The sequence below is a fragment of the Podarcis gaigeae genome, assembly GCF_964106915.1.
Source record: "Podarcis gaigeae genome assembly, chromosome: 17".
In the NCBI taxonomy this organism is placed as follows: Eukaryota; Metazoa; Chordata; class Lepidosauria; order Squamata; family Lacertidae; genus Podarcis; species Podarcis gaigeae.
In genome coordinates this window covers 38820955-38845310 of record NC_139694.1, presented here as the reverse complement: position 1 = coordinate 38845310, position 24356 = coordinate 38820955, and the positions used below count along the sequence as shown (strand labels likewise).

Genomic DNA, 24356 nt, shown 5'->3' with positions numbered 1-24356 from the left:
CCCCTGCTGACCAAGTTGGCTGCCGGCTGCGGTAAGGGGGGGCAGGGAGCAGGGCGTCTGAAAGGGCAGAAGGTTGGAAGAGAGCGGAGAGATGCTCTGGCGGGAAAGGACTCGACGAGGGAGATGCGGGACCGAGGGGGCTGTGCCCGGTGGGGGCCAACGAAGCGCGGGCGAGACCGGGCGAGGCAGCAGGGCGGGCGGCTGGGCCCCGGCGCGCCAAGAGCGACTGGGGCGGGCTCGGAGTCGCCTCCCCTCGCCTCGCCCCCTCCCCGAAGTCATCCATATTTATCAGGCGGCGGCGGCGCGGCGTCCCCCTCCCCTCCCTCTGGTAATCGGAGCGAAGGAGCGAGGCAGAGCAGACGGCGGACCAGCGCGCGCGCTTCTCCGCGGCAGAGAGCGCTGCTCCTCCGGGAGGGGACCCCGGCTGACCCCCAGCCAAGCGGGGCAAGCCGACCTCCCAGCACCGCGCCCCCCACGCCGCCGCCATGCCCCCCGGGGGTTGAATGGGGCGCAGCGAGCGGAGGGCACCCCCAGCCTCCCTGCCCAGGGCTATGCCAGGGTGGTGGGGGGCCGGGAGAGCGAGCGCCCCGCGCCCCCCACCTGTAGGGTCCCCATGAGCTGACCCTCCTCCCGAATTGCGAGCCGCCCCCCCCCCGGTGCCGCCCCCTCCCGCGGCCTCGCCATGGGATGTAACATGTGTGTGGTGGAGAAGCCTGAGGAACAATATAGGGTCATGCTGCAGGTAAGGGGGACCTCGCGGGGGGGGGGGGAGAAAGGAGAAGAGTTGGGGTGGGGGTGACCGGCGGGAAGCCCTTCTGGGAGGGGAGGGGAATGGGGTAGGGCGGCGGGGGCGATAAGGGGTTGCCTATGGGGGCGCGTTTGTGGTACTTGTGGGGATAAAAAGGGGGCTGAGGCTCCGGGGGGTTGTCTGGGGACAAGGAAGGCTCGGCAAGGCTGTCGAGAGTTTCCAGGGGTTCCTGGGTGGTGGGGTTCGGTGGGGCGGGGTGGGGTGACCTGGACGTGAGAAAGAGCCCTTTGAATGTAAGGGAGGAGAAGGGGTGGGGAGTGAGGGGGGGCACTGGGGAAAGAGAAGGCGGCCTGGAATTATTGGAGGGGGGCACATCAGGGGAGGAATCCCTGATTTTCTGGGGAGGAGGTTCTGTGGCATTGGAGGGGGGTGATGCTGCAGTGGGGGAGGGGAGCAGGTAGGGGGAGGTTGCCTAGCAACTGGTCCTTCTCCAACTCCCCCCCCCCCTCCATTTTCCCATGCCACACAGTGCCTGAAATAATGGGGAGGGGGCTTGTGCGAAAGAGAAGAAAGAGGAATTGGGAGGAATGGCAAAGGGCCGCTGAGGTGGAAGCAAAGATGGGGAAAGGTCTGAGAGGGAATGGGACAGGCTCACATGAGGGAGGCATTCATTCACCACCAGCCCCAGCCCCCCTCCATCCATCCATCCATCCATCCATCCATCCATTCATCTCCACTCACTTTCCATCCCTCAGTCCTTGTATGGTTCTGCATCTGCTTAACCCGCCTGCCCTTTCTCTGCCTGTTCAGGTATCTATTTTCAGACTCTCTCCCTTCTTTTTGTCTGCGTCAGCCCCTGTTCATTCATATCTTTCTTTTCTGCTCACTCTCTCCCCCACCTCCCGTCTCTACCCATTTATATATTCCATGCATCCTGGTCTCCCCCTCCCCAGATTACAGGTACAAAGGCACCTTCCACATCCCCAACTTGGTCCTGTCAGATCTGTTGGTGGAGGGCTCTGGGACTCAGGGCAGCAGAGAAAGCCTTGAGGTAGAATGAAGGTGGTGTGTCTAGGCTCAGGAGTAGCCAACATGGTGCCCCCAGATGCGTGCTCGCTCTCTCCCTCTTTCTGTGTGCATGGGCATCAGTATATTTGCCAGTATGCATTGTCCTGGCTATTGGATATAACTGTAGGTTTACATGTTCTTGTTTGCACAGTAAAGAGACAGTATCTTTTCTTTTTGGCTTGCTTTTTAAATCTCTTCCCTTGGCGTTTATTCATAGACAGGCAGTGTACAAGTGTCAAATAAGCCTGCCATGTGTAGTGAGAGAAATGACCCCAAAGTTATGGTTTATGCTGTATAGGTTCTCATAACATCTTCGCCTACTATCCTGACACCTCCTACTTATATATATAGGCAATGCCATGTATATCTGCATATTCAGTAATACATATATTTACATACACAGAGAAAGCATGCATGTTTGGGTCTTCTAGACAACGGCGTAATATTGTAAATGAGTCTTTCAGATATTGCAAATAGGTTGTTGGGAACAGGTTGTGTTTTTTTTAAGTACCAGATTTCTGGACCAAAGTGGGGAGGGAATTACCAGCTGGCATTTTGATGACAAAGACATCGTGGAGACATTGTGGAGAAAATGCATGCACGAGGAGCCCCCATCCCACACTAAACATCCATCTCTGGAAGCACCCATCCTTTCCTTTGGGCTGTTACTTGAACACTGCAACCAGTAATCTAGCAAAGAGGATCCTGTTGTGTTGACTAAGGAAAATGGGAGGTGACTCCTTTAAAGGTGTTTGCCTTCAAAGTTCTTTTGAGCCATGTCAAATAAGTGCCTTCTTTTTGCCCTGGCAGTCTTTGTATTTAGTCTACCTGTGTGCAAGGTCTACTTTGAAGGGATGTGTATGTTCTTTCATAATTCCAATTCAGTTTTTAATAGTGGGAACCAGAATTCCTTCCAATAGGGAAGGTCAGATTAGCTAATGGTCTCATTATAATATTTTAAAGCAGGGATGAGGAACCTCTGGCCCTCCAGATGTTGCTGGACAACATCTTCTGTAATCCCTGATCCCTGGGCATCCTGGCTGGGGCTGATGGAAGTTTAACAATATCTGGAGGACCACAGGTTCCACCCCTCTGTTTTACAGAGAAGGGCCAATATTGTTATGAACTAAGCTTTTGGTTCCAAAACGTACTTATTATCAGACTGAGATAACCGGAAGTCATTCCTTTCTTTGTCTCTTTATAACAAAACTAACTAAGTGTGCATCGCTGTGTAAGAGGAATGGGGAGAGGCTGAGCCTTATCCCATGAGAGGTGCACAAGGGTTCTTGCTGTTTCCCACCCCATCTAACTTCCTCAGAAGCCCTGTCTTTCAGGCTGAGTTTCCAACAAGTGGAAGGGCAGGGACAGACCTGAAGACCTGAGGCTTCTTCTGCACCTCTGCTTTGCATTGCCTCATCTGTTGGTCACTTTGGAGAATGGCCAGGGGCCATTTATTTACCTGCCTATCCTGCCCTTTATCACAAGTGATTCCAATACTAGCTACAATAATCTCTCTCTTGTCCAGTTTAAATGGTTTTGAGTTTTCTTTGGTATGAATGCTAATTCTTCCAAGCTAAGCTGTAGGCATAGTTATTAAAATTTATCAGTAGCATTTAAAGAATCATTTTGGAAATGAGGCTCTAGATTAAAATTTCTGCCATCAGGAACCTTTTCAGAAAACCTTTGCTGATTCATATTCTTATGGCTTCACTTACTAGAGTTTGCTTACATATTCAGTCTAGTGCACAGGAAATCAAGGAAGCTCAAAAGTAGAAATGCACTGACTAGACAGATTTTTGCTTATTTAGACAAGCAAATTTTAGAAAGTTGAAGAATATTTTTTGGGGGGGTTGCTCCTGGCTGTGACAAATGTGGGTGATCAGAAATAATAAATAACAAGTTTCACGGAGAGCCAAGTAATAAGTTCTGAAATACAATATTAGCGTTAAATTGTGAATTAATAATGGCTGGTTTTTAAGGGTTGCTTCACACATTCTTGTTTTAATGAAGACACTCTACCTATAGTAGCATATGCCATAGTTAATGGGTCAATTTCTCGCAGACACTTAATTTATCACTTATAGATGAAACTTCCAAAGATCACCAAGTAACACATCCAGGAATATGTCCAAGAACTTCATTGTGAAATATTATTGCAATTATGAGGAATTTCTAATGTCGTGACATTTGCCAGTTTTTATAACTTTCCTTACTGTGTATGAGTAGACCATTCGTAAATGCTTTACAACTCTATCTTTGCCTTGTGAGGGAAGTGGTTGTTGTTCCTGTTTGACAAATGAGGGGCAAAGGCTGTTGGATAGTGAGTAACTTACTCATGGCAAAGACAGATCTGGAACACAGGTTTTCCAGGTTCACCCTGGGCTCTGACAGCAGGCAAAATGCTTCTTACACTTTGGAGTCCTGAGATTTGGGAATTGTTCCTGTCAAGTTCACAGGTCATTTGTTCTCAAAGTGCTAAGAGTGATCTGTGGGGCCTTTGCGAAGGGGTGTGTTTTGAGTCCCTGCCTGCCTGGGTTGATTCCACAGTGCCTGTTCACCACCTGCTAACAGCAGCATCAAGTGTAAGACTTCACGTGCATGTCTGAGCAATCACAAACCAAGTATCGCAGCCATGGAGCTTTCATAGCACCTTGTACACACGGCTTTTTCAGTGGAGCCAATTCACGTAAGTTGTCTGAGTCATGAAACATTGAGTAATCAAGTGGCGAGCTGCCAGTGGACATACAAACAGGAGAACTGACTTCTGGTTTCCATCCGCATTCCAGGGGTTGATGAAATAGAATTGGGATCTTCTCAGGCTCCTCCCAATCAATACAGGACATCACAGGAGAACCTGTGGCCTGCCAGGTGTTGTTGGACTCCCATCAGCCCAAGACAACATGACCCATGGCCAGAGATTATGGGAGTTGTAATCTAACAACACCTGGAAGGCTGCTGGTTAGTTAATTCTGATCTTATTGGTACTCCCTAGTTATAACCAGTGCTTTTTTTCCAATGCCTTTTTTCAGGGGGTTCTCAAGGTTACCGGCATCTTGTTGTTGTTGCTGTTGTTGTTAAATGTGTGGCACTTACTGTAACAACTGCATGGTCAGTACTGGCACCTATTTTTTCTAGGAAAAAAGCACTGGTTATAACAGACACGGGGGTGGGAGTGGGCTGTGGATCCATATTTCTCATTGGTTGATGGTGGCTACCTACTGGCCAGCAGGGCTACCCTGTTTTATCTACTTTTGCTCTATGTTACCTTCCTTGTGCATCTTTAAAGCACACAATGTGATTTTCTTGTGCTCCTTACCCTCAGATCCAGGATGTGTGAGCTTCAGTAGCTTACTTAACTTGGGAGTTTATAGCCACAAGATGATGGCCAGGTAGCTTTACAGCACTGGATTTGGGGGGGTACCAGCGGCTCTACCGCTCAGGATGCTGAACTGAGAGGGTGATAATAATACCAAAATCAAAATCATACGGGTACCTACTGAGAAGAGCCATAAAAAGCAACTGTACCAAAAGGAATTATTGTGAAAATAACTAATTTTGTACAAACTTTGTCCTCACCTGGGGCACCATGTTACCAAAGTCTACCCCAATGGCTTTTTAAAAAGGAGGCTTTTAAAAACAGGTTATTAGAAGAGAGGCCTAGCAAATGGTTATTAGCTATGATAGCGAAATGTTCGGTCAGTATATTTTTGAATGCCAGGCATCTATGAGCGATGTTGCTTTCACACTCTACTTTTGAGTTTCTCAGAGGCATTAGCTTAGCTCCATTTGAAGACTCAGATAAGCCTCCTGTCACCATTGTGACTTCAGGAGACTCCCTAGGACAACTTTTGTCTAGTATGATGGTTGTCTGTCTCTGGTAAAGGAATTTTTGCAAATATAAGGCTGACTGGTGATGTATTTTCCACAAAGCGCATACATATTGGTACTTGTGGCTCAAGAGTGTCATGGTCTGAGTACAGGATTTAACTGCTTTATTGAGGATGTCACAGAGAACTTCTCTGAAGTTGTTGCATAAAGAGATGTGATAGAGAATTGCCTGGTGCACGGGTTCTCTGAGAAACTCAGTTGGATGAACACCTCATACAAAAAGACCAAAGACAACAATGAAATCACATGCAAACTAGGTTAGACACAAAAGACCAAGCACACCTGTGGAAATGCACGCAAAGCAGGTGAGATATAAACCTAGTGACATAAATACACTATATGCCTTGTCTAAATTTGAATAGTTACATAATCAGTGCCAGACCCAAAGAGAAATGGACAAAACAGGGCATAGCTCCTTTTATCAGAAGTTGATGGGATGAAAATAGAACCATAAAAGTGTGTAAATGCTGTTCCTCTTGCAATATTGGCTAAAGTCTTCTGTGTCTCTGTGTGTGTACACATACACACATTGCTCACACCAAATAATTACTTTTCCAGACAGTTCCTTTGCAGACACTTTCTGTATGGACACCCACACACCAAGACCAGACAAAAACAGAGATCTAAATATAACACACAAACACACACCCCAATAGTAGTTACACATGCAAACAATGCCATATGTCTACAAAGTCACAACTGCTATGATTCCTGAGATTTCATAGGTGCTACTCACATACAGGGTTACATTTCTACACTCCAGACCCAACCACATTTCACACAAAAATAATTAATCGCCTTTTCACCACCACCCCTCGCTTGCACGCTCTCTGCTGCAGTGGGACAAGGCTGCGCATTCTAACACTGGTCACTAGCCAGAGATTCTTGCAGAAAGGGGACTGGGGGAGCTTTTGGTCAGAGCTAGGAGGAATCATAAAATATAAGAAGCGCCCAAGGCTTCAGAGAATACATTAGAGAAAAGGCTCTCCAGGAGGCTTATAGAGTCGGGATCTGGAGGGAGGGGGAGAGGCGGGGAGAGTTGCTGGAAAGGCAGTTTGGGAAAGATGAAGAAGAAAAGAAACACACAAAGGGAAGCTGTGGGAACCATCTGCTGAAGGCCTGAGGCTGGATCTCATTCCAGACCTGCCTGCAGGAATGTGATTAGCATTTGTTATAAATTCCTGCAGGGTCTTCCTGAGGCAGAGAACATCTTCCTCATTCCCACCCACACCCCCTCCCCAAACCACCAGTCTAGGGTCTTCGTTCCAAGCTTTTAAACATGCAGCCTCATTTCTCCACCTTATAGCCCTTTGGATTCCTCATCATCAGTTTACTGTGCCCGCCCCCCTTCTCAGTTATTTTCCACTCCGGCCCAAAGCTCTCCCTCTCCAGTTCTGGGGGATGACCCTCCATTTGAAGAGGCAATCCATCTGCTGTCCTGGTGGCTCCCCCCACCCCATATTTCATAGTGGAAGAGGAAATGGGAATTAATGATACCCTTGACTTTGAGGAGAGGGAGTGGGGAGGAGATTTGCTCGGCTTTTGATCCCCTTTCCCCATATTTTCCTTCTCCCCAGCTGCAGATGCCTGTATCAATCACTCTAGTTTCCATGGCAACTGCAGCTGCAGTGATGGAGAAAGAGAGGGAGATGCACACAAGACTGTGCAGCAAAAGGCAACGCAATACACAGAACTGCTCTGCACATTGTATGAGGGCACACACTGTACAATGACGCACCTACAGATGCATCAACCCATGACGCATAATGAAGTGGTGGTTGTGTAGGTTCCCACAATAACTACAGTCTGTTGAGTTACGTGTTGAGTTACGTGCATTGTGCATACAGGAAACTGGGCGTGTTGTCATGGACCTTTGGCGAGACAAAATGGACCCCAAACTGCCAGGGTTTGGATTAGGTAAGAGTTTGACAGCCAGTATCAGATACTGTAGTACCTAGTCCGGGGACAACCTGAATGACTTTATTTCCCCTTCAGGTTCCCATCTGGAAAAGAGGAGTGATAAAATGGAGATTAAATAAATGTTTGAATGAGGGGTAGTGGAACATTTCATGATCTTTACGCATTGATGCTTGAGAGCATTAGGGGTGTCTTGGGTATTTGCTTGTGCTGGTTTTTTTCTTCGGGTCTTTAATTATGTATCAGAAATTCAGCAGGTGAAATATTTCCTAAGCTTTAGACAGAAATGTTCAAAAATGATACACTGACTGAATTTCCTCTTATCTTGCTGCTGTTAAGAACTTAGGCTCAATTCCAGAAATTTAAAAAGCTGGCAAGTATATCTAAAAGCATAGGTGATCCACTGTGCCATAGCCTTAGGGTTGCTCATGCTATTGCCACAATTATTCTATGAGCTGAAGTACTTGGGCTTAGCTACATAATCAGCTAACCTGGGATAGCAACCCTCTACTTTGTTTTGGCCTCTAACTTGCTTCTATAATTGGGGGCAAATCAGCAACTGAAGTGAGGTTAAAGGCAAGGATCAAGTCAAGGGCTCTGGAATCTCTTCCACCAGGCATGCAAATGCTGAACAGAGTATAGAGTTCTCTGCAGACAAAATTTAACTGAGTGGTCCAAGATAGCAGGGATTCAAGTCCAAAATGCACCCTGGCATTTTTTGTCTATGTGTAAATAGAGACTTCTGCCTCAGGGGATAATAATAACCCTGTGACAACCTTTGAAGCAATCTCTGAATGTGTAAGCAAGTCCCTTATCTTATTTTACTGCCACTGCTGTAATGGCTTTTTTACATGATCAGTTATCCTGTGACAACATCCCCTGAAACAGACTCCAATATGTTTACATGCTCATGAGGCTGACAGTCAGTAACCCCTGGCAAGATTGGGGCCCGTTGCCTCATCGCATGTCCTGGAACAAAGCAGTTGTGTAAACCAGCAGTTTTTCCATATTCCCTCCACCTGGGGGGGGGGTGTGGAATCCTTCCCACCCTCTCACCTACCCCCTGCAGCACATCAGGGAGAAGAATTGTCTCCAAGTCTGCTCCTGCCTTGATTAGTTTTCTATTTATGGAGAATTTGTTAGAGGGGAGTCTTTGAAATTTTGGTGTGCCGCCCCCCACTGTGCTTGAAATCATTTACATTGGTACAAGTCATTCTCCCACTTCAGGATTTTGCTGCCTTATTCTTACTTTGTACATACTGGCCAGGCTCAGATGGCTTGAAACAAATTCATGGAGGACTGATTGATTTATCTGCAAAGATTTATAGACCGTCTAATCCTAAAACTCTGTAAATGGTGTACACAAGTGCTGTATCAGTGATTGACCACTGTGATTGCTAAACAGAAGCTCCATGAAAGAGCCACACCAGTGGTACAAATCTCAGGTTCAATCCCTGCAAATAGGGCTGGGAATGGCCCTGGAGAGACGCTTCCTGTCAGTGCAGACAATACTGACTGGTCTGACTTGGTATAGGGCAGCTGCCTATGTTTCTGTCCATCTGAATACCAGTTGGTGGTAAACAAAGGAGCAGGTTTTCCCCAAGATGGCCTGCTGTTCGGCTCCAGCTAGGCTTCCAGCCAGATTTTGTGCCAGAATTTCCTTGCCATTTTTTTTTATCGCAGCACTTGGCTCTTGGTCCTTACTAGGTTTTAGGCCTGGTTTGGTACCAGAATAGAAAAACGGGTACCTTTAAATGGCCCAAAGTGTTCAGGGAGGAAGTGTGGCAGGACAAAATATGTAATTCCTTAGGTGGGTAAACTCATATTGAGCAGGCAAGTGTCACTCCTGTTACAACAATCTTGAGGTTGCTTTTGCTGCCACAGACCTACAGGTAGTGTTAGAAACTCAGATATATAAGCTAATCGCCAAATGGCACGTTAAGCAAAGGTTATGGTTGCCACAACAGAATGTTTAGGCGCCATCTTTTTTTACAATGAAATTTATTATTTTATTATTATTATTAATTTTGTTTATATACAGCTTTATATTTTAAAGAGAAAAATATCAAAGTGCTTTACAACAAATTAAAATATCAAATAAAGCAATCCAGAATAAAACAAATTCAAGCTTCAAGGAAGATATTTCAGATCCTTCTCTAAGAGACATTTTGCTTTCCCCATATTTATTTACCTACCTAATTTATATAGCTGCCCCATAGCAGAAATACCCTAGGAAGCCAGTTTCGAGTAGTGGTTAGAGTGTCAGACCAGGATCTGGGAGATGAGGGTTCAAATCCCCAGTCAGTCATGAAGCTCACTGGGTGACCTTGAGCCAGTCACAGCCTCTGAACCTTCCTCACAGGGTCGTTGTAGGGATTAACCAACGTGGGGGGTGAACCATGTACTCCTTGGAGAAAAAGGTCAGATATAAATGCAATAAATATGCTCTTCTGCTTATCTGCTTAAGAAAGCTGGAGAGGCCAGTCAGGTGGAGATGTCAGATCTCCACATGGTCACAACTGGACCTCTGCCAGTAGCAAAGCACACCTGGCGCCTGGGGGATTTCTGACACTGCTTACAGGGCTATCCCTCTGGAACCCCTGAGGTTAGTGATGACAGAGGAACCTTGCCAGAAGAGAAGTTGGCAGTCCTAGACATGAGTAGTAGGTCTGTCATATTTTCTGGAAGCCCCCGTGCCCTTAACAGCTGCATGGTAGACAACAATTATTCAAGTTTAAAACTGGCCATTGTCTGGCATGAGAAGAGCGTGGCTTGGATCACTGAATGATTGAGTAGGCAAACAAAATAGTTGTCATTGTTTTAAGTATAGGATTTGGAGTGTTCAATTTGTATCACAAGGAAAAGAGGTGCGTTGATGGAGTTCTAATTGAACCCTTTCCCTGCAAAAATTTTATGTGCAAAAAAATGGTGTTTATTTATTTTGCTGAAAGAGTATTCACTCAGATGAATCCCCAGCTGCGGTCATAAGTGGTTGTGGTATAACTCACATAGATTTTCCATTTCAGTGAGAACTAGGCCTACCTCAGAGGGTTGTGGTGTCGGGACAAAATGAAATAGCTTTCTATAAGCTGCACTGAGCTTCTCGGTGGAAGAGTTAGACAGAGAAATAGTGTGACTTAAGATCAGTGCACCTGTCAACTAGGATGCCACTGGTTCATAAGATCCCTGGGGTGCCCTTGTTTTTGGTGGTTCTCTCCAGAATGATTGGAAACTCCCAATAAGGAGTTCATTCATTTCGTGTGTGTCTTTGCTGGTAACCAGTCCTTATGCCAGCTGTCAGCCAGGTTTGCCACTGGCTCTCATCCCTGGTGGCTGTCCACCATTTAAGTAACCCGAAATGTAATGCCTATAGATCTGTCGTCCAGGTAGGACTATACAGTACCTGCCCTGACTGGTAGTGGGGATTCCAGTACTATGCCAAGGGTCCCTCAAAGGCTGGTACTAGCCCTGATAGTAATTATGCATAGGAAACAAAATTCTGATAGACAACCAACGTATATTTTACGTGAATGAGAGGTCACTGGTCACCAATGGCTTCAAGTTACAAGAAAGGAGATTCCGACTAAACACCAGCAGTTTGGCAGTGAAGCAGACTCCCTCAGGAGGTTGTGGACTCTCCTCCATTGGGGATTTTAAAGCAGAGGTTGGGTGGCCATCTGTCAGGGATGCTTTGGTTGAGATTCCTGCATTGCAGGGGGTTGGACTAGATGACCCTCAGGGTCCCTTCCAGCTCCATGATTCTATGAAATGGGTGTGTGTCTCAAACTGCATGATCTCTCTCTCTCTCTCTCTCTCTCTCTCTCTGTGTGTGTGTGTGTGTGTGTGTGAGAGAGAGAGAGAGAGAGAGAGAGAGAGATCATGCAGTTTGAGACACACACCCACTTCATACGTTACAAAGTAGTGCAGTGCCCTGGGGGTGCTTGAAAACTCTCTCTCCTCTCTCTCTCTCTCTCTCTCTCTCTCTCTCTCTCTCTCTCTCTGTGTGTGTGTGTGTGTGTGTGTGAGAGAGAGAGAGAGAGAGAGGAGAGAGAGTTTTCAAGCACCCCCAGGGCACTGCACTACTTTGTAACGCTCAGTTTGAAAACTGAAATTATATTGTAGAATAATGAGTTATAAAGGCCACAAGGCATTTCTCTTTTATCCTTATATTTAAAATAATTAAAGTACTTGTTGCTAGAATCTCTTTATCACAGCATGTTTGCAGTAAGCCCCTTGACATTCTACTTGTTTTCCCCCACTAGCTGAATGGCTGGACCACCAATAATTTGCCATGTTGAAAGGTGGCAATGCCACTGTCAGCTGGGAGAAGGGAACTCGTGTTTGTGCCATTCTTACCATTAGAAGGAAGCAGGTGCCCTTGGCAACAGAAGTTTGGGTATATATGCAGGGCAGCAATGTCAGGTGGACCTGCCATTCTCTTCTGTCGGAGGATGGAGCTGTGTTTGAGCGCCAGCCATGTAGCCTGTCCTTCACCCCCTCAGTTATATGCAGGGGAGGATGCCCTCCGGTTTCCACTTTTGAAGCAGGTTTCCACTGTTGGCTTCTGTGGGTTGAATGGGGATGTGCTCCCTGGTCTTCAAGCAGCAAAATGTCTTGGGCAAACCTGGTCTGAATGGGTTTGTGAAAGACTGAAACTGCATAGAAGGAGGAGGAGAATCAGCTCTAAGCAAGCATTGCCCAGATGGGATGTGGGGAGATGTGGAGGCCTTCCCTGCAGGAGGGATTGTTTGTTACAGCGTGGTCTGCTGTGGAGGAGTGAGCTGCAGGTTACACATGGCAGATAGGATGGTGCGGGTACTTTTTGAATGCTCAGATTTCTTGAAGAAAAGGCAGCGAGCCAAAACCTTGAGCAGATGCAGAACCCAACATGAGTGCATCTCTTACACATCACTCAGGAAGGAAGGGAACCATTCCAGGAATAATGTTATCTGAGGGGGCGGGTTGGAGTTCTCAGTGGACTGGTGAAAAGAAGCACCAGACTTTGGACCTACAAGGCTCTATCGGTCGGTCTGTCTGTCTGTCTGTTTCCTCCTTTCCTCTATAGGTCAATGGTCGGGAGTTGTCCCGTCTCTCACAGGAGCAAACCCTCGAAGCCCTGCGGTGCTCCAAAGAGCCTCTGGTCATCCAGGTGTTGCGGCGCAGCCCCCGCAGCCGGGGTGGTGCCAGTGAAGGAGCTGCCCCCCAGGGGGACCCCACAACGTTGGTGGACAGCGGAACTCAGACAGACATCACCTTTGAACACCTACTGGGGCTAGGCAGGATGCACCCCCCAAGCCCCCCAGCTGTGACTTTGGAACCTTATGGGCTGCCTGATCTGTGAGTGCTCCCCCAAGCAAAACCTTCCCCATTGCATTCACTCTCCATGCCCTTCCATCAGTTATAGCCCCATGGTCCCTTCCTACTACTCTGTCCTTTTAGAGTTAAACTAGTCTCTGTAGTTGTGTATTTTAAAGCAGCTCAATATGCAGAACTTAGCAGCACTGAGATAAACTCAGCTCTGTCCTCTCCTCCATGTTTTTCAACATCTATATGAAGCTGCTGGAAGAGATCATCAGGGGGTTTGGGCCAGGTGTTCACCAGTATGTGGATGACACTCAGCTCTACCTAACTTTTAAATTGGAACCAGTGAAAACAGTGAATGTCCTGTATGAGTGTCTGGAGGCAGTTGAACGATGGATGGCAGCTAACAGATTGAGGTTGAATCCTGACAAAGAGAAGTACTGTTTTTGGGGGACAGGTGGTGGGCAGGTGTGTAGGACTCCCTGGTCCTGAATGGGATAACTGTGCCCCTGAAGGGCTTAGGTGTGCAGCCTGGGAGATTTTTTGGACTCACTGCTGTCCATGGAGGTGCAGGTCCATTCTGTGTCCAGGGCAGCTGCTTACCAGCTCCGTCTGGTACGCAGGCTGAGACCCTACCTGCCCGCAGACTGTCTTGACAGACTGGTACATGCCCTGGTTCTTCCCCACTTGGACTACTGCAATGCGTTCTACATGGGACTACCTTTGAAGGTGACTCAGAAACTACAACTAATCAGAATGCAGCAGCAAGACTGGTGACTGGAAGTGGCCACCGGGACTATATAACACTAGTCCTAAATGATCTTCACTGGCTCCCAGTATGTTACTGAGCACAATTCAAAGTGTTGGTGCTGACCTTTAAAGCCCTAAATGGCCTTGGCCCTGTATACCTGAAGGAGCATCTCCACCCCCATAGTTCAGCCTGGACACTGAGGTCCTCCTCCGAGGGTCTTCTGCTGGTTCCCTCACTGCAAGAAGTTACAGCAAACCAGTCATAAGGCCTTCTCAGTAGTGGTGCCCTCCCTGTGGAACGCCCTCCCTTCAGATGTCAAGGAGATACATAACTTTTAGAAGACATCTGAAGGCAGCCCCGTATTGGGAAGTTTTTAATGTTTGATATTTTACTATGTTTTATATATGCTGTAAGCAGCCTAGAGTGCCTGGGAAAACCCAGCCAGATGGGTGGGGTAACAACAACAACAACAACAACAACAACAACAACAACACCACCTGAACGCCTATAAATGTCTTCACAAGGGCAGGCCAGTCTGTTTTCCTTATCAGCTGGCAACCCTGTTCACTCTCATATGATGAGCCTGTTTTCCCAGCATCAGGGCTGTGCAGCTGTCGCAGCTGCTCTTGGCTTCTTGAGTTCATTTTTCCTATATTATGCAGCCTGGCTAACAAGCATATGCATGTACAAATGAAATTCCCTCACCCCTGAGTTAACCACGGCCACCAAACCTCATGTTTCAAGGTCCCAGGATCAGGTTTTCACATCTAATTTGCATGTGCTGAATGTTCATGTGCAGACATTGCTCTGGGAGTTTTCTAAGGGTAACGGTGGTCCTGAGTGGCAAATGGATGCTTCACCTAACTGCTTTATGCCTTTCCTTCTTCACAGCCCTTCAATTGGGCATGAATATTATGACCCTGTGGAATTCATGGAAGGAGGTGCCCCAGAGACTGAGCGGGCAGAGGAGCTGGAATATGAGGTGAGAATGTGATGAAGCTGAAAGAGGCAGTCTCTGGGTTTATATCCACAGATCAGGAAGCAGGGCCTGGCCCCCTGCCAATTAGGCAGAGCGAGGCAAACCATGTCAAGTGGCCCATTCTGGGTACCATTAAATGGCAGCACATTGCTCAGTTATTTAATGCGGTGCTGTGTTTCTACAAGACATTCACTCCCAGGCTGGCTGCACAGAGCTGCAAGGTTGGGCATTGGCAAGGTTGCTAAGGCTGGCAAAGAGCCTGCCACCCTAGAGACTGCCATTCTCAACTTTGCATAGAACTTTGCATACATAGAAGAAGTTTTAGCTGGTAAATCTCACCCCAAAGTTGCCTTGTGCAAGGGTCCCCCAAATCCCAGAGCAGGTATTTTCCACAACATATAGCCTTCCAGTGAGGAGACTGGTGGCACTGTGGAAAACACTGAGGTGGCCTGTGCTCTGCTTGTTTGCTTCTCAGTGCTTCATATCTCCAGTGAGTCCTGTTTCATCCCTCTTAGGTCAGGTCCACATGAGCATTTGCTTCCATTTAATAACCACTTGCTGCGAGTTCAGTCCTATGTTGTCGAGAGGCAGCTTGGAGTGAGGAAAGAGCTGAAGTATGGTCTCCTGAGTGCCACCAGGATTGTAACCAAAAGGGGACCAGTGACAAACAACAGTAGGCCTTCAGAATCTGAAAATTTGTTAAAAGTACAAAGAAGTTTTAAAAATCAATTCTAAGGGGGCAATTCCACAGCCCAAAGAGGACTGTGCATGCTCAGTAAGCACAATAATAACTGGAAAAGAAAAACAGAATCGGGGAGGAAATGGAATGCCCTGCTTGGGGGAAATGGCTGATTGGAACCCTGAGCAGGAGCACTCCTGCTCTGGAGGAAGAAGACACTGCAACAGTTTGTCACCAGCCCCCCTTGTTCTCCTTATCCTTAAGGGTTTTGCTCATATAGGGGCTGCACCCACACTCTTCCTGGAATAAGCTTGATCTATGATGGGCATCGTTCACACATTCATTCTTGACATTAATGATGAGCATGCAGGTGTGAACTGATCCTAAAGTGGTTACAGATGGTTCCACTTTGAGCGTTGCTCAACTACCAAGCAGTATATAAATTTAAATAATGGTAACAATGACCCCTGTAGAAGATCTTGGCACCTTTGACTACAAACCTAGGAAAGGATGGGAAAGTTAAGTAGGGCCGATTCAGAGAGACTAAAGGGACAGTTTAGCTATGGTTTTCTACCTGCGCTGACTGAATGAAGCATTAAAATGTACTTGAGAAGGTCTGTGAAAACGAACCTTCTTCTCCTGTCTTGGCTCAGGGCTTGCAACCGTGTGTGACTTTGCCTGGTGCTTTCTCTATCCCACAGGAGGTGGAGCTGTACAAATCCAGTCACCGGGACAAGCTGGGCCTGATGGTTTGTTACCGAACTGATGATGAGGACGATGTAGGCATCTACGTTGGAGAGGTGGGGGAGGGGGCAACTCTTGGTGGGGTGCGATGTGTGGCCTGGGGAGGCAGAGGCAGGCAAGTGGTTGGGAGGAAGCTGCTGTCGAGCTTTATGAAGCTGTGGAGAGTAAGGAGCTCCAGGTTTCATTGCTGCTGCAGCAGCAGGAGCAAAAAATAAGCCTGTATGAGAGAGAGAGGGAGGGAGGGAGATTTCTTTGGGATTGGGTTAAACCAAGGATGGGGAACCTTGCTCACCTCCTGTCTATTGGCTGTGCTGGCTGGAACTGATGGGAGTTGGAGTCTGGAGGGCCACAGGTTGAACTCTGTCTCTCCACCTGCTACAGTCTGGGTGCTGCTCAGGGTCCCCGTGCATCAGCTTTACACTTTACCGTATTTTTCGCTCTATAAGACGCACCAGACCATAAGACGCACCTAGTTTTTGGAGGAGGAAAACAAGGGGGGGAAATTCTGAATCCCAGAAGCCAGAACAGCAAGAGGGATCTGGCTTCTGGGATAGCCTCTTGTGGTCTGGCTTCTGAGATAGCTGCTCACAGCCTCTTCCAGGCAGCGGGATGAAGGCTCCCCCTGCCCAGGAGAGGCTGCGCAAGGATCCCGCTTGCTGATCTGGCTTCTGGTTTAGCTGCGCGCAGCCTCTCCCGGGCAACGGGAGGAAGGCTCCCGCAAGAGCCGCACTCCCTTCAAAGAGCGTGCGGAGTGTGTGTGCAACTCTTGGGGGCTTTTCCTCAGGGAAAAGCCCCCAAGAGCCACACACACACACCACACGGCTCTTTAAGGGGAGCGCTGAGCAGAGCCTCCCGCCTGCATTCACTCCATAAGATGCACACACATTTCCCCTTACTTTTTAGGAGGGGAAAAGTGCGTCTTATAGAGCGAAAAATACGGTAACAGCCATGCATGTTCATTGCATTCATACAATCAGCATTGCCTCTACTTTGCCCCCAAAGTCAAGATTCCAGGAGCATGCTTTTGAATATAACCAGGAGTGCTACCATGCCACCACATAGTATGATCTTAAATTACTACAAACCACTGGCCCTAGTAAGTGTGGTGTTAGCTGCATATGCCCAAGGAACATTAGGGGCTACTGTGTGGGGAGTATCCCAGGGGGCATCTTTGGTACTCTGGGCTCAAAGCACAGCTGAATTTATAGCTATTGTGAAAAAAGTGGAGGCAGGGAAAACAGAATGCACCAAGTTATCACCACAGAAAGCCAGAGGTAGACTGTGCCATCTGGAGAACCCTGCTTAGCTGAAGATGTCAACTTAAGACATTTTCATCAACTGCTCCCTAAAGCTATCAGTGCATCCTGGCAAGGAGCTCTTCAGTAATTAATGGAACTGTTTCTCCTATCTGTTGGTGCAGTTGTGAATAATTTTTTTAGGCAGGCAAGGAATTTGCAAGACACTTGACTCTAAATCGTTTAGGTATTGCATTTTTATTCTAGCACCCATCCATCCCTCTACCCTCTGTTTACCCTCACAACAATCCTAGCTGGTGATTGGGCTGAGAGAGGGTATGACTGGCTCAAGACCACCCAATGAGTGTCGTGGAACACTGAGGGATTTGAACAAGTGTATCCTTGCTATACTAGTGTGCAGCTGGCAAGGCAGCCCTTTAGAAAAGAGCAACTTCTGGAGATCAACTAGCATTAGATGGAGAGTTAATTTCCATACTGTTCCATATCCTATGCTGCATTGCCTAGTGCTGTGGTACACACTCAGGAGAAACAGGCCTTATGCACGTACTTCTTCCAGGTCTTAAGATCATAGAATCATAGAGTTGGAAGAGACCACAAGGGCCATCGAGTCCAACTCCCTGCCAAGCAGGAAACACCATCAGAGCGCTCCTGACATATGGTTGTCAAGCCTCTGCTTAAAGACCTCCAAAGAAGGAGACTCCACCACACTCCTGGGCAGCAGATTCCACTGTCGAAGATGTAAGAGAGCAAAGCAGAATCAAGCTCAAGCTCGCGTCTAAGGGAAGGGATTTTAGGTCTGATGTGTGCTACAGTTATGATGATGGACAGGGGTCCTGGGTTCCCTGTTCAGCATTCGAAGATTAGTAGGTTCTTAGCAGGCTGGAAGAGAAACTAGGAAGCAGCATACTTAAGTTCACCTCCTGACGCTCATTTAATTTTTCTTACGCCAGGTAAATCCTAACAGCATTGCTGCCAAGGATGGGCGAATCCGGGAAGGAGATCGCATAATCCAGGTGAATCCTGTGGGCGACTGTGGTGGGTGTTAAGAAGGATAATTTAATGCACAAATTTAAACTTGCCCTTCTATACATTTCCTCCAATCCTAGATAAATGGCATGGAGGTACAAAACCGGGAGGAGGCTGTAGCAATTCTCACCCAGGAGGAGCGGACAAATATTTCTCTGCTGCTGGCTAGGCCTGAGACTGAGGTGAGAGGTCTTTAGATGCATGACAAAGCAGAAGGTGAATGGAGTAGGGCCAAAGCTCAGTAGCAGAGCACAAGGCTTGCATGCAGAAGGCACCACGTTCAATCTCTGGCATGTTCAGGTAGGGCAAGGAGAGACTGGGGCAAGTTATCTGGGTCTGTGCAAGGCAACCTCCTCTGGCTCAAAGGGACTGGCATATTTATTGTTTGCCTTGTCTGATGCTGAGAAGGAGTGTGAGCTGCTGGTGAGCCCTGCCTACTCTTATTTAGGGGTGCTTGTGAAATCCTCCCTATCTGAATTTCTCACTCTTGATTTTAAAATTATGAATAAGCTGCCCTTGTTTCCAGAGCAGCAGTGATGCATTAGCAACCCATTCTTCTCCTTTTAACACACACACACACTATATCTGGACTTGGGTCATATGCCTGTATGTCCACAATTGGCTGCAGTTTTAGTTGCTTTCTCCCTTTTACAACTGCACATTGGTTTTAAATCACAGCACAAAATAATCCTTGTGCAATCAAATCAGGATTCATTTTTGTACTGATTTATATTAATAGTGTATTTAGGTGCTAGTCCATGTTGGCAATTCTGTGGAGATATGCATTGAAAACTCTGGCAAACTGATCATGTGCCAATTCCAAACATAATTTTATAATTTTTTAAAAATTAAAGCAGAAAGCAAGTAGGCAGATCCAAACTAAGGACAGAGGCAACCCAGGTAATAATATTGGAATATATATATTGGGAGCTGCTGCTCTCCTCTAGCAGGCAAAAGTGGATGGCTGCAGAATAATCAAGCCATGTCTGATTTCAAACAGCCGGTGCTTCGGCTGTCAGCCAGGACAGGGATGGATTGACATTTATGCAGCAGCAGCAGCAGCAGCTCCTCCCCAGCAAGTCCATTTCCATAAGCCCCCCAAGCCCCTGCCCTGGTGAAAGAAGGTAGGCTCCCTTTATATCTCATTTAGTTTGTATTACTCAAGCCTATATTTAAAACTTCAAACTGAGGATGGAGCAACATGTTGCAAGGCAAACACGTAGGATCCTGAACCTTGTTTGTTAGCCTTGTGAATTAGTGGGTGAAGGATAGTTTCAGCGGCCACTCTTTCCCCCTGCCCATTCCCCCCTAGGCATTTTGGGTGGTATCCAACTGCCATGTCTCATCAGGGCAAGGATTTCTGCTTCTACAACCCGCCCAACCCCTGTGCACACCCCTCCCAAAATCTGTTCCAAAGGGTTGGGGGAACTCCTAGAACAGATTTTGGGGGGCTTGAGGGAAGAAGGGGATCATTTCCCACAGTGCAAGCAGAAATCTTTTGCCGATGAAATGAGACACTTGCCATTACATTTAATTCCACCCTTCATTTATCCTTCATTTATATTTTTATCCAGTCTTTCCACCAGGGGTGGACTTTGGTCATCTTTGGTGTTATGGCACCCTGAATTTGGCAGTCCCAGATCACTCTTCTCAGTTAGGGAACTTCTTAATTTATACGATCTGAAGAGAAACCAGAGTATATCTTCTCAATTTTGTGTCCCCTTGGCTCAGCGCCCTGTGGGACGGAAGCGCCCGCACCGCCCTAAATCTGGTGTTGATTCCACCAAGGAGCTCACAGCAAGATATGTATATGGCTCTTCCCCCCCCCCCACCTCCATTTTGCAATTGCAACAACTCTGGGTGGTAGGTTAGGCTGAGAGCCAGGGGCTGGCCCAAGGATTTGAATGTGGATCTCATTGTTACCCAAAAAGCACACGCTTTGTAAAACGCATTTGATTTCACTCCCTTACTGACATATTGCACTTGTTTTGGAAAGAAAAAGTTCATAGTGTGTGAATTTGATGCAAGGACACTTGGTTGGGGCTCATTGAAGCCGGGCCAGGGATAGGGAACCTGGGGCCCTCCATAGGTTGCTGGCCTACATCTCCCATCATCCCTGACCATTGGCCCTGCTGGCTGGGGCTGATGGGTGTTCAACAACATCTGGAGGGCAACCAAGTCTCCAGCCCTGGGCGAGGCAGTGGAATTCCCAGCCATGTTCACTGTTGTTCTCTTCACCCTTCCAGTTGTCCAAGCGTTGGAAGGACAGTGACCGTGAGGATTTCCTGGATGACTTCGGCTCTGAACACGAAGCCGGAACAAAGCCCCGGCGGCTCCTTTCTCCACCAGACCAGCAGGTGTGTGGTCTAGAAGGGGAAGTGGCGGGTAGTCAGCAGTTTGCTCTGAAAAGCAGTTGGGGTGGGGAACCAAGAGTTCTCTCCTGGGCAACTTTCTGGGGACCAGGGGCAAAAGCAGATGGAGCAACGGATGAAACTTTCATCTTTGTAGAGAAGGCTAAACTCCAAACCCATGAAAGCCAGAGGTTTCTATACATCCCCCACAAAACTCCCCAACCTCCACTAAAGGAGGGTTCAGAGCAGGGCCAGAGAGGAGGGCATCCCAGGGAGAGGGGTGTGGCCTGAGGAGCGTCCCAAGGGAAGAATAGAGAGGAGGCCTGGGGACCAGATTTAGCTTCTAAGCATGCAGTTCCCCTCCCCCACACTAGGATATTGTATGTGTTGCAGGATTTTGAGACACAAGAAGCAGCAAAGGGTTAATTCTGGGGTACATTGTATTACCTGATAGGGAGTGACTTAGGGTGGGATCATGTACAGATAGAATGTATAGAAAAGAAATTCATCATGTGCATTAAAGGATAAGCTCACTTTCAACCGATGGGGAAGCTGCTCTAGGCAGAGTCAGACCTTTGGTCCACCTAGTTCACGATTGTGATGGGGAAGCTGCCCGCCAGACGCAAAGCACACCATATCCCATGGAGCTACAGCCCTGACTACTGCAAATCCCAGCTGACTCAACCTGGAATGGTCATGGGGGTGCTTAGATTGGCTGCCAAACTTTCATTTCAAAGGTTTGCAATATGGCGCGACGCCTTTGCTTCCACTTGGCAGGAAGGTAGAAGCCTGTACTTTCACTTGGTTTGGTAGTCTCCCTGCTCCTGTCTCTGAGCAGCAACAGATCTCTCAGTTTCATAGAATCATAGAGTTGGAAGAGACCACAAGGGCCATTGAGTCCAACTCCCTGCCAAGCAGGAAACACCATCAGAGCACTCCTGACATATGGTTGTCAAGCCTCTGCTTAAAGACCTCCAAAGAAGGAGACTCCACCACACTCCTTGGCAGCAAATTCCACTGTCAAACAGCTCTTACTGTCAGGAAGTTCTTCCTAATGTTTAGGTGGAATCTTCTTTCTTGTAGTTTGGATCCATTGCTCCGTGTCCGCTTCTCTGGAGCAGCAGAAAACAACCTTTCTCCCTCCTCTGTGTGACATCCTTTTATATATTTGAACATGGCTATCATATCACCCCTTAACCTCCTCTTCTCCAGGCTAAACATGCCCAGCTCCCTTAGCCGTTCCTCATAAGGCATCGTTTCCAGGCCTTTGACCATTTTGGTTGCCCTCCTCTGGACACGTTCCAGTTTGTCAGTGTCCTTCTTGAACTGTGGTGCCCAGAACTGGACACAGTACTCCAGGTGAGGTCTGACCAGAGCAGAATACAGTGGCACTATTACTTCCCTTGATCTAGATGCTATACTCCTAGTGATGCAGCCCAGAATTGCATTGGCTTTTTTAGCTGTTTATTATTATTATTATTTAGCTGTTGTTTTTTTTTAGTTTATTATTCACTTGAGTTACTCGCTTCCATTTCTCTATGTCTCAGCTTACGCATTACTGCATAGGTCAAGATCTACCTGCATGTGGCTGGATGAACCGCAGTAGACTAGCAACAATTTCTAACTCCAGGTTGTTTAGCAGTGACTTCAATGAAAGGCTGCCCTGTCCCTGACTCACAGACACTTGATTAGGTTAGGATCCCTGCTATGTTGCAACTTATACAGTGGCCACCCCAGTGTATAATAGGGTGTATTAGAGTGCAGGAGGGAATGGGTTTCACACACATACCCCTCAGGCAGCATTTCGTCCTTGCACCTGTAGAAGCTTCCTTGCCAGTGGTGTTCATGCTTTTTTCTCTGAATGGTCCCCTCTCCTTCCTTCTCCGTAGAATGAACCCTTACAAGAAAAGCCTCCTGGAGACCCGGCCACTCCTCTGACCAACAGCCAGGAGCTGGACAGTGGTGTTGGCCGCACTGATGAAAGCACTCGCAACGAGGAGAGCTCTGAACATGACCTCCTGGGAGACGAAGCACCTAGTGCTGCCAACACCCCGGGAACCCTGCGCAAATTTGGGCCTAGCCTGCAGCCCCGCGACTTCCACTACAGCATGGACTCTCTGCTGGCAGGGGAGCCACCTAGCGCCGTGGGCACCGACATGATGCCGGGGCTTACTGACGAAGAGTACGAGCGCTACCGCGAGCTGCTGGAACTAAAGTGCCACCTGGAGAACGGCAACGAGCCGGGCCTGGTGAGTGCTGCGCTGGACGTCAACCGCAACGAGGTGGCCCTCCTGGAGGAGGAGCTCCGCCACCTGGAGTTCAAGTGCCGCAACATCCTGCGAGCCCAGAAAATGCAGCAGCTGCGCGAGCGCTGCATGAAGGCCTGGCTGCTGGAGGAGGAAGGGCTGTATACCTTGGAAGGTGAACCGAAGAAACACGAGTTGTCTGACATCACTGAGCTGCCAGAACGCTCCGATAAGGACAGCACCAGTGCCTACAACACCGGGGAGAGTTGCCGAAGCACCCCCTTGCTGGAGAGCCCCCTGCGCCGCCTGGCAGAGCCCCCCAACCTCAACCGGACTGCCCCGCCTTCGCCGCCCCAGCCCAAATTCCGGCGTGAAGAGCGGGTGCGGCGCAGCCCCAAGGCAGGTGGGGAAGGCAGCCCGTACTTGGGGCGGCGGCAGCGGGAGGAGCCGCCCGCTCCTATCAGCCCAATGAGCTTAGCCAGCATATGCAAGGACTCTCTAGGGGCCAAAGGAGAGCCCCGCATGGAGTGGAAAGTGAAGGTGCGCAGCGATGGCACGCGCTACGTGGCCAAGAGGCCAGTGAGGGACCGGCTGCTCAAAGCCAGGGCCATGAAGATCCGCGAGGAGCGCAGCGGCATGACGACGGACGACGACGCCGTCAGCGAGATGAAGATGGGGCGGTACTGGAGCAAGGAGGAGCGGAAGCAGCACCTGATCCGTGCCCGGGAGCAGCGGAAGCGCCGCGAGTTCATGATGCAGAGCCGGCTGGACTGCTTGAGGGAGCGAGAAGGCAGCGAAGCCCGGGGAGTGTCTGGCGAGGTCAACATCCTGGCCCTGAGTCACCGCAAAACCATGAAGAAACGGAGCCGGCGCATCCTGGACAACTGGATCACCATCCAGGAGATGCTGGCGCATGGCACTCGCTCAGCAGACGGGCGCAGGGTTTACAACCCACTGCTGTCTGTCACCACGGTTTGAGTGCATTGGGAGGAGCAACAGAAGGAGTTGCGGTGATGTTCTCCTTCCCTCCAGCTTTGCTGGAGAAAGATGATTAGATGGGCCAATCCTTTCCTCTGTTATCAGGAAGCTTGCTCTTTGAACACACCAAGGAATCGTTCGCCGTTTGCTGCTGGAGCTCCGTTGGGCTCTTTGAACCAAATTTCGAGGGGACAGGAAGCCCAGAGTCCCTTGCAGCCTTAAGAACCAGAGGGCAAGAGGGGCCACAGCCCCGATCCTGCATCCACCAGGAGCTTGCTGTAGAGAGGTCTGTCCCCATCCCGACGCACAGATTACCTTTATGGAAGGTGATTGTGCAGGGAAGCTCACTCACCTGACCCTTACTGAGAGCTTTTGCCAGCTTATCCCCAGCACATCACATTTGGAAGCACAAGGATTCAGCTGT

At 48.4% G+C, this 24356-nt stretch overlaps 1 protein-coding gene across 2 annotated transcripts; it reads left to right on the top strand.

Annotated features, from left to right (window-relative positions):
- Positions 1 to 286: 286 nt before the first annotated feature.
- PDZD4 (PDZ domain containing 4) lies at positions 287 to 24332 on the top strand. 2 transcript variants are annotated; one of them, XM_083718904.1, is made up of 8 exons: positions 287 to 742; positions 12687 to 12958; positions 14565 to 14655; positions 16033 to 16110; positions 18282 to 18344; positions 18438 to 18539; positions 20604 to 20714; positions 22598 to 24332. In XM_083718904.1, exons 1-8 carry the CDS (start codon positions 683 to 685, stop codon positions 23930 to 23932), a joined length of 2112 nt encoding a protein of 703 aa, XP_083575030.1. In that variant the 5' UTR covers positions 287 to 682; the 3' UTR covers positions 23933 to 24332. The 2 variants fall into 2 exon arrangements, with proteins under 2 accessions (XP_083575030.1, XP_083575029.1); XM_083718903.1 differs by having other exon boundaries at positions 290 to 742; positions 16033 to 16131.
- The last annotated feature ends 24 nt before the right edge of the window (positions 24333 to 24356 follow it).